General features: G+C 33.0%; 1 protein-coding gene and 1 non-coding gene across 2 annotated transcripts; one reads left to right on the top strand and one right to left on the bottom strand.

Moving 5' to 3' along the window:
- Window positions 1-648: 648 nt before the first annotated feature.
- LOC113778732 (putative deoxyribonuclease TATDN1) lies at window positions 649-1,710 on the bottom strand. Its single transcript, XM_027324221.1, has 4 exons — window positions 1,695-1,710; window positions 1,499-1,599; window positions 943-1,000; window positions 649-834 (listed from the first exon to the last, which is right to left on the bottom strand). The coding sequence occupies exons 2-4, from the start codon at window positions 1,592-1,594 to the stop codon at window positions 740-742; spliced, it is 249 nt and encodes an 82-aa protein (XP_027180022.1). The 5' UTR covers window positions 1,595-1,599; window positions 1,695-1,710; the 3' UTR covers window positions 649-739.
- Window positions 1,711-5,982: 4,272 nt separating this feature from the next.
- TRNAV-UAC lies at window positions 5,983-6,055 on the top strand. Its single transcript has one exon. It is a non-coding gene; the product is annotated as a tRNA-Val (tRNA).
- The last annotated feature ends 4,513 nt before the right edge of the window (window positions 6,056-10,568 follow it).

Raw genomic sequence — 10,568 nt, 5'->3', positions numbered from 1 at the left:
CCACCAATACGAGCAAACACGTTACACTAGTGCTGTATGCAAGTGCTTCAGCTTTCTGTGCAACTTATGTGACGATAAACATAAATGAAGGAAGCAGGCTAGATATGGTAATCAGGGACTGCAATAAAATAGGAGAAAAACATTTTCATTGCATATTGTCTCATAACAAGTATCTCTTTCCTCAAAGATTAAATATTTACAATCATGCAACTTATGCATACCTCATAATAAATGCTCATAATATCTGAGTGAAGAGACGCAGCTTTATTTGCTTGAATTTCTAATCTACTTCTTTCTTCCATTAGTCACTGGTGCAGCAAATCTTTCTGCATCTATACCTTCTGTGGGGTCAACTTGTTTATCCATGCTTGGGCACAGTTAATTATCTTCTCATCAAAGCCAATTCTTTTAGCAATGTTTATGGCATTGGATTCCCCTACGCTTCCCCAAATCATCTGGCATTGGATTCTTTTAGCAATGAAGCCTATCATAGTCCAGTCCACATTCACCAATTGCTGCCACCTTACAAAAATTAAATTGTCACATTAAGAAAATTGAGGAAGATACATGTATCTAAAGTAATCTTTTCTATGTTCTTCTAAATGTAGCACTTTAGTTTACCTTTCCTTTCTCAACCCCTTCTTTAGTCAATGAGAGAAGAGACTGAAAATGCTTTTCGGGATCCCCACTCTCATCAAATTCCTGAATCGATCACAAATGTATCCATTCATCCTTATTCTCACACATTCAATAACTTAAGGATGGCATTCAGAAGAGTATCAACAGTCACTTTGCATCTTGTTGGGTGCACATCAACCATGCAAAAAAGTCTTGCTGCAAGGGAAAATGGATTGCCAAGAATATAGGGTATAAGGCGCCAAGCGAGAGACAAATGGCAGAGAAAGATGAAAAATCTAACGAAGGAAAACGTGTCTGGCTAACCATCAGTTTCAGCAATAGCAAGAGCTTCTTTTGATTCCTCTAGAAATCCACCAGTAACCTAGGACAGAAAACGCAAGACAACTAAAGAATCATTTAGCATGATTAATCCCGATTACAGAAGGCAAATAACCAACCTTACCAACAAGAAATAAACCTCTCAGTTCTGTTACTCCAATAAAACGGAATGAATTACAAATCAGCAAATTTTACAAGCTCATCCATCCTCTATGATATTAAAACAAGAGGTTGAACTTCTCCAAAAGTGGAACTTCAAAAGACCCAAAGTTCATATTCTCTCAATTTATTGAGCAAGCCAAACTATCAAACAGCCTGAGTTAATAATACCATCTATCTAACTACAAGTAGAGTTTCATTTTGTGGGACCGCTGATACTCCTTTCCCAACCCTTGAAAAAAAAGAAAAAAAAGAAACCCTACTAATAGGCTGCAAACTTATCCTTTGCAACAAGCTAATAGTAATACCAACCAGAAAAATAGTCGCACGAGACATATCCGTATGAAAAAGATCAAAGTTTTGTTCAGGGATATATACTTACAATAATTCGATCAACACCGGCGCTCCAAGCCCTGCTGAGTACTGCAACAATATCTGCCACATGGTATTTCTTGCCGTTGTATATTCCTTTGGACATACCATCTATAATTGAGATTCATTTATGCATTAAAAGTAGGTTTACTGAAAAAACTATCTTTCACGGAAAATGTTTTAGAAAGATTTAAGATTTGACATACCAGTGAGATTGACTACTATATCTGTTCAAGTTAAAACCCCTGTTCAAGTTAAACCCCAACAATATACTATATCATTAAACATGAATTAAATGACTCGGTGCCTTATTCAAGACAATACAGAAAAGGGTACTTGCCATCATTGGCAGTCGCCATTAGTGAAAGTTGGAGTCTTTTTGGGTGTCTGTCTGCCTGAGAGTCCGCTTGAGATGAGATCAACTGGAAGTCTAGAACAGCAAATAAAATTTAATAGAGAATAAAGAAAATTTAATCAAGGGGCAAAAACAGCATACACAAAATTAAAATGGAGAATGCAGTGGACTTGAGAGACAAACAAAAAACAAAAAACAGAGAGAGATGGAGAGAAGACTATTGACTTGTGTTAAAAAAATAGCGAAGAGGGGCAAAAGAGCAGAGTAAGATTGATTGATTGAGAAAAGGAAAAGGGAAAACAAAAAGTGAGAGAAAAAATGCACCTTAGGTTCTAATCAAATCTGCAAAATTGCACAAGAAAGAAATACAAAGGGTATAAAAATGTTCACCTTGTTCTCTCTATTTTGATGGATAAAACGTCGGTTGGCAGCTGGCTCACCTAACCAATCTTTATGAAGGAGAGCAAAACGAAGAAGCAGCTTCGAAGAAACAGAGCAATAAAAGAGAAAATGAGAACCGAACAAAGCAACTCCCAAAGATAATCATGTAACAGAGAAGATAGGACGTTGTGCTATAAACAATGATACAAAAAAGGAATGCAAAAATTAAACACATCACTAACAGCACAAGCAGAAAATGCCGACAACAATGCATAGCTCTACCTGCAGCGGCGGGTTGGACATAGCAAAGAAACAGTGATGGGTTGGACAGAGCAAAGAAACTGCTACAGTCCTTCTTCCAATTGCCGTCAACAGTGATAGACTTATGATTTTTTACAAATACAACCCAAAGGTAAATAGAAATTGACCTCCTGACATGAGCATGAAGAACAAGAAGAAAATGGTAAGAACAAAATGAATTGTTATGGCCGGTAAGAAAAATATAATGAAAGGGCAAAATTGTAATACAACTGTCCTGATAGTTAACTAAGCTCAGTTATTACAATAATGATAATCAAATCCCAACACATATGGGAAAAGCCGAAACAGAAATGCTGCTAAAGGGGTCCAATCGGATGCAAGGAAAGTGAAGGCATGCAGCATTCATTTGAAAAATATAGTAATAACATTTCTATTCGGATTTTTTTTTTGCGCAAACAGGGGCAATCCTCACGTACAAGGACGACCACAAACTGTCCAATAATATTTTGCCACATCACAAAAAAGTAACTCTCTTGGCACACCTCTACACATTTAGTACATATGTGTTAATCACAAAAACTGTTCTAATTGATCTTCTTATCACTTCAGGAAAAAATGAGTCTGGCAATCTAATTAATACTACGATTATTATATATGCAGCACTTGAAATGTAAGGGAACTGAAAAATTATAAAAAGATGCCTAGAGAGAGCACATCGCTCATACTGTTCTATTTTTGAACAGTATGAGCGAAATAGAACACTATGAGCGATGTGCTCATACTGTTCTACTAGTATTTTGATCCATGTTATGCATAGGTTTATATGGGAAGGAGGGAAAATATGGTTAAACACAATATTATTATCCATTTCTCTCGTATTCTCCTCTTTCGTGCCACTTTTTTCACCCCTCAACCTTCTCTCCCTCGATATTCTCCCTACTTTTCACTACTCTTCTTTTCACTTTCTGAATCTAACTTTCTCGCTTCCTTACAACATTTTCTCATTCCTTCGTTTCCTACCCAATTTTCTTGTATCCTTACAACCCTTTCTCGTTTCACCAAATTCTATTTTCTCTTTGCCCTATCTTGCTTTCATCCAATTATCCTATCTCTTACCCAATTTTACAACCCACATGTCTCCTATTATACTATTATTTTCATCTATTTATAAATGTAAATGGTAACTTATTTACTTGGCTCGCCTATTAACAAATGAGTTTGCATATGTAATTTAATTGGATTCAAACGGGTGACCAAATTAACCCATTAATTAGTGGGTATGAAATTCATAGATTTAGATCACTTATTTTGACTTAATTAAATTAGACGTAGATTCAAACTCAATCATTTGTGGATAAATCTAAATTACTCTAATAATTATATTCTAAATTTTGCAAAGATGTATTCATCGTTTTTCCTCTTCTTTAATTTCTATTATTTTATCTTTTAAAATTTATCCTACTTCTTCCATTCCTTTCATAAAATTTTAATAAATTTTGTGAATGTTAATTGATTGTTTGCATTAATACCTAAATTATTTTTAGATTGTCGTAAAGTGACAAAATTTGAAACTCACTATGATGACCATTTGAGGCTCCTCTAAGCAATTTTTTATGTTTTTTCTCTTTCTTTCGGTAAAAATTGATTTATTAACTTGATATGTTGATGTGATTTACCATGTTGTTGCTAAACAAAATGTGGATGAAAAAATAAATAAAATTTAGTAGTGGATCATGAATGGGTGATTGGATAATCCAAACCCATATAAAACTATATTCATTGATAACTCGTCTATTTTGAACCATAATTAAGTAGAATATATAGGTTAATCTAATTATAACTTACCCAAACTCACATGAATCATCTAATTTGATAACTCTCCCCTAATCTTTATTTTCCTTAACCTTACAGTCCTATCTTTCTAATCCTTTCACTATTTAGGATTTATCATCTCACTTTTTAAGTGTTTTTGGACATATAAAAAGTTATAATTATTTTTCAAAGTTGCTGCCTCATTTTTAAGTGTTTTCAATCAAATAAAAAGCTAGAATTGCAATCACCGAGAAAAGTAAACTTTCGGATGTAAATTTGGTGAAATACAACCTTTTTATCAAAATTTTGCTAAAATACCACCAAAAGCAACCTTCTAGATACATCTTTATTAATTTAAAATTCATACATAAATTTTTCTTTACATGCACTTTTTGGTGTACATGTGCTAAATAAAAAGTCATCTAGATACTTGCACGATATTAATATTGAGTTTATTCTAAGTGCAAATAAAATGTCATAATTGTTATTTACATACTCCAATTTAATGTTAGAGTATAATTTCAACATTCAATTTTTAAAACTTTAAAAAAACCTAATGAATAAAATCTAACATAAAAATTATAAAAAGCAAACCTATTAAAGTGCCCTAAGTTTGCTGAATACAAAAGAAAAAGAATAAGTTTAAGACTGCAAGAAAATTGATTTAGTAATTGTATCATAAATTATTAAAAATTAAGAGTAATCGAGTATATCATTAGAAGATGTTGACAAATGATTATTATACCTAGAAGGAAGGTGATAAAAAAATAATTGGTGAATAACTAAAAAATAGGACTAATCACATTATCTCGAGGATTTGGCTAGATAAATTAATCCTCTTTAATGGAGGAATAAAAGGGACTAAAGTGATAAAAATATAATAGGGTGAATAATTTTAAAATGAGACTAATCAATTATCCCTGAGAAATTTGGGTTGACAAATGTATTTTATTTAATTAAGGAGTAAAAAGGACTTAAAATATAAATATTAAACTATAAACGATTTATGAATGAGATATTGGAAAAGTTTTAAATTTTAAATTTGACTAGGGATATGATTAGTTATAACCCACTATTTTAAAGTTTTTAATTATATTTTATGTATTAAAATAAATACAAAAATCTAGGCAAAAAAATGGGAAGTTTGGAAGTCATTGAGAGGGTTTATGTTAAAAACCCTCTCTGCAATATATATAGATATAGATATAGATTTTTGATAAATTGTCGTAAGTTTTAGGTAAGTTGTTTAAAACTGTTGCCAGACACGTTGAATTTGCCTATTGGACGAACTGGTTAATTTAGATAAACGAACTGCTCCAACTTTTTTGGAAGCGTGAACGTGTTAAAAACGCTCATTAATTTCTTGATATTCCAATTTATCACATTCGCAGATTTTGGAATTGGCTTGAAACGAGGCCTTCGGCCTTCCCACGAAATTGAATTCCATTCCCGAACTACTACGAGCTACAAAATGACACTATGACAGTAGTCGTATATCCCAAACAAACTTCTACCCTTTCATTGAAAGAAAATCAAGTCAATCCAACCTGATAATATCTTCACTAATGCAACAAATCTTAGAACTATGACACGACTTGCGTAAAGAGCAACTGTAGTAATGACTGTGGTGGAACCGAAATGTTCAGCTAAATTATCTGCCCTAGAAACCTAGCAATGACACCCAAGTTGCTGTGGTGTAGTGGTTATCACGTCAGTCTTACACACTGAAGGTCTCCAGTTCGATCCTGGGCAGCAACATGTCTGTTTTTGTTTTGTTTTGTCTCATCATGTTAATGCCTTTTTGCTACTTCATTCATGCCCTTTTGCATGATCTAGTCTTCTACCCTTGTAGACAAATAATGAAATAATACACACGTTTTATCTCCAGAATCTTTTGTAAAAGAATCCTGGCTGACGTCCATAGTATTGTGTTACAGCAATCATGATAGAAGGAGCATCAATTTGTTTCATTTCTTAATCCCCCTTGAAATTGTAAGTGTGGCGCTGTAATATTTCAACAAAACTTAGAAGGCATGATGGTTTACATTTTGGTTTTGGATCACCATATTAGTCTAGGTTGTCAAGATAATGAATTGGTTGATGTAAAGATTCTTTCGTGAGAGTTCCTATAGCCTCTTTTTTTTTTTTTTTTTTTTTTTTGTCTCCACAACTACAACTACTCCTAGTGTACTTAAACAGATCAAGAAAAATTCGGTGAACCACCATCGATTCATTCAGACGATTAAAATATTTTTAAAAAAGCCTGGATATTAGAATATAGGTTGAGGGATCAAAATCTCTTGACCTGTGTCCAAGTAGAGTTTTAAATCTCTCTTAATGACCAACTACTATAAGAGTGAGAACAGATGATGTGAGAGTTCCTATAGTATGGTGTGAGAGTTCCTATAGTCGATAGATAATATGGTGTACTGAGAGCACATGCAATGCGTATTGAAAAGCATACAAAAAAAGAAAAAAGGAAAAAGAAAAGGCAGTTGTTGCTGCTGATGTTTCTACTTTTCCATTCAGAAATTGTACGACTCAAGAAAATGTCATATATTTTCTGTCCTCGTTGTCCTTTACGAAATTGTCCAGTTGTTGCTTGCACGGGGATTCAATTTGCAGGCTACAAGTAAGTAACAACCCATAAAAACTAATTGGTCCAAGTTCCTGGTCCAAGAAGGCAACAGTAGACCACCAAATACAACTGTCCCTTCTCCCATCGGTCGTCGCTTCACTCTCTTGTGCATTTAGTCTATTTTGTCTTCGTTGTAATTGGTGGCGTGAGTCTTTCATACATGCATTAATATTTCAGGCCTGAAGCTTCCCACTGACATGTTGTTGTGATCTGACAAGGATTTGAAGGTAGATAGCATCATCATTTGTATAGGAGCAGTTTCACAGAAAGATCATCATTCTTAAAATTGTATCATCAATTCACTGCATATATATATATATATATATGTTGGTGTAATCTAGCTAACTGCTATATGAATGAGAAAATATATTACCTACGTGATTTACCAAGTTAATCTCTGAAAATATATGTAGTTTTAAGCATTCAAATGTATTATGTGATGAGTAATTAAGTATTATGTGTTATGACCAAATATGTACAAATTGTCAGAATAATATTAATATGATATTCATTATTAATGAGATGGTCAATAGTCCATACCGACATATACATATAACTAGTTATAAGTCACAACAAAAGGCATATAAATCTCAAGGCATAAAGAAATTCAAAACAAACAACATATATATATATATATATATAAGCATAATATACTTAACAAACCAAATTTATTTATTATTTTTTTTTAAAAAAAGTACGATTTTGACCAAGACCAAGATGGAAGATTTGAAATCAAAGCTTAACTAAACTAACTTATCAACAAAATTTTAGGTGACTTTTCAAATGAATTGAACAATTAGCTTAAAAAGTTGTGCAAAGTATTACCTAAATTTCTATATAATCAATTTAAACAATCTATTCTTCGTATCAAGTAGATTAAAGTGATTCCCGTACATTGCACAAGGCTTCAAGCTAGTTATTCTTCAAGATTTTTATTTATTTATTTATATCTTTTAAGTTTTTCATAGCCGTCATGTCTGAATACTATCTGTACCAATTCAATTTCTTTGTCAGTGTTATCGAAACCACAAATATTCTTAATCTGCATTATACATCGTGAACTTCCAGTGCAACTCACAAATGTGGTACATGGCATTAATTAGGACACTTGCATTCTAATTCAATTTCAATCATTTACGTACGTTGTTGTAGCTAATTAATTAATAGTCAAATTATAACGTCAATTTTGAATTTCTAACTTAACCACTGAATTTTTGTCTTCGAGCTCAAGCATATCATGATATCTTTTGCTTGATCACGCATCATTAAAAAGATTAAATATAAAATAAAGAACAAATTTTCAAAGTGTCAAGTCATCATATTATATTGGGCGAATACTAAACAATAATAAATATATCGAAGGTTTAGTAGTAAATTATTAAGGCACATGCACGTTGTCCTGAAATTTCTTGTCTCCATGCATTTGCACTCTAACCCTCCTTTTTTGACTCCTTAAATGTTAGGATTTACATGAAATAATCAATTTAAATAGTTTATTCATCGTGTCGAGTAGTTCAAAGTGATTATCGTACATTGCTCGGGAGGACTTGAAGCTACGTATCCTACTCACTAAACAAAATATAACACGACATTACTGTAAACCGTTTCAAGCTATGCATCTGCAATTTTCGAAACATACTCGTTCCACAAGGTTTTTTTTTTTTTATATCTTTTACGGTTTTCATAATCACGTCTATTTTTACCAATTCAATTTATCCGGCACAAATTACAATAATGTACATGGCGGCGTTTGGATGTTTGCTGCAAACTTTACGTACAAATTAATGCTTGATATCACATTATAACTAATTGTTGCAGCTAATCGTCGTCAAATTATAACTTCAATTTCTCACTTGCAAATTTTTCACTTAACTGTTGAATTTTTTGTCTTCAGTTTGATCTTATCTCATCTGCTAATTCAACGTTGTTATCTTTTGCTTGATTATGCATCATTAAAAATATTAAACATAAAAAAAAAAGAGAAATTTTTTTCAAAGATTCGGGGAATACTAAACAATAATAATATATTATTGAAGGTTTAGTAAATGATTACGGCGCAAGCATGTTGTCCTAGACTTTCCTCTTGTCTCTATGCTGCAGGATGCGTACTCCCCACCTCATTGTTAATTAGGATTTACATAAATTTCAATTTAAACATTTTATTCTTCGTGTCAAGTAGTTTACACGGGACTTAAAGGTAATTATCCTGCTTACTCAACAAAAAAAAATAACTCGACATTGTAAACCACGCGTCTGCAAACTTCTCACCAATTTTTGAAATATACTCGTTCAAGAAGATATTTTTTTTTAAAAAAATATATTTTAAGATTTTCATAATCATATCTGAATACTTACTATTTTTACCAATTCAATAATTTCTTTGTCGTGAAAATTTACCGGTCACTTCCGGTACAACTTTCAATAATGTACTACATGGCAGCATTGGGATGTTTGCTGCACAGGCACACTTACATGCAACGATTGATCCACAATTGCATTGCATGTAACTTTAATTTTGAATTTCTCACTTCAACTGTTGAATTTTTTGTCTTCATTTTGATCTTATCTCGTCCACTAATTCAACGTTGTTATCTTTTGCTTGATTATGCATCATTAAAAATATTAAACATAAAAAAAAAAAAGAGAAGGGAAAAAGTTTTCAAAGTTTCAGGTCATTCGGGGAATAGAATACTACTAAACAACGCAGAGAAGGATATGGTAAATGATTACGGCACAGAAGCAGTTATAGTCTCCGGCATCTGCACTCCATCATGTTTTTTCCATTCAGTGTATGTCCACATCACGTTTTTCAAATTATATATTTAAGGGTCGTTCACTTCCGGTCATCGTGGTGCAGCGCTTGTCTTCACGCATAATCATTTGCCGGATTTCTAAGGCGTATTAGATTTGTCGTTACATGAATGGTGTCTTGAAAAGTAACTGGTTCGAATTTTCCAAAGCGAGACTATTAGTAGTATTATATGAATGAAGTCACCAACAGCACCTGTCTGGAATTCCACTTCAAAGTATAAGGGTCGTTGTTTTATCATCATAAAAAAAAAAAAAAATACAAATCATCGCCATGATGGCGATGTCATTCAAAAAGGCATCTTGTCTTGGCTCTAATCCGTACCCGGCGATGTTTTGGTGTGGGGACGGATTCCAAGTCTTCAAAAGCGCACCCGTTAGAATTTTCCAAGTCCACGAAAGTACCTGTTCCAATCCAAAAAACTGCTCCATAAAAATCGATCAATCCCTTGTTTATCTGTTCCGTCAGTCTTCGGGCACCTTCCCCGATGCCTAAAATACATATATATATTTTTTACATTTCAGAACCCAAAATGGACTGGCCGCCTTACCAGATTCCCATGATAGATAATGGTAAAATGTGTGTCCATCCCTCCATGTGCAGTATGAACGCAAAGCTCCTTAGTTTTAATTACTACTACTTCAAAACTTGTACTATTAATTAAAGCAGAAAATGTTTGTTAATAATAATTAATGTTTTAAGTATACCCAGACTATTTAATTGTCATTGAACGATGCACGTTTCCCTCAAAGAAAACAATTACTAATATGCAAGTAACACATCACAAACGCCGTGACAAGAAGGTAAGACCATAAAAACATTTA

The sequence above is a fragment of the Coffea eugenioides genome, chromosome 7 (assembly GCF_003713205.1).
Source record: "Coffea eugenioides isolate CCC68of chromosome 7, Ceug_1.0, whole genome shotgun sequence".
In the NCBI taxonomy this organism is placed as follows: Eukaryota; Viridiplantae; Streptophyta; class Magnoliopsida; order Gentianales; family Rubiaceae; genus Coffea; species Coffea eugenioides.
This window is presented reverse-complemented; position numbering and strand designations above follow the sequence as displayed.

Bases quoted from the DNA above. Each gene is read 5' to 3' on its own strand.
- LOC113778732 (XM_027324221.1), bottom strand. From the start codon at position 1,594: ATGTCCAAAGGAATATACAACGGCAAGAAATACCATGTGGCAGATATT. The intron at 1,001-1,498 runs GTAAGTATATAT...TTTCTGTCCTAG, and splicing joins CCGGTGTTGATCGAATTATT to GTTACTGGTGGATTTCTAGA. The intron at 835-942 runs GTTAGCCAGACA...TTTCCCTTGCAG, and splicing joins TGCTATTGCTGAAACTGATG to CAAGACTTTTTTGCATGGTT.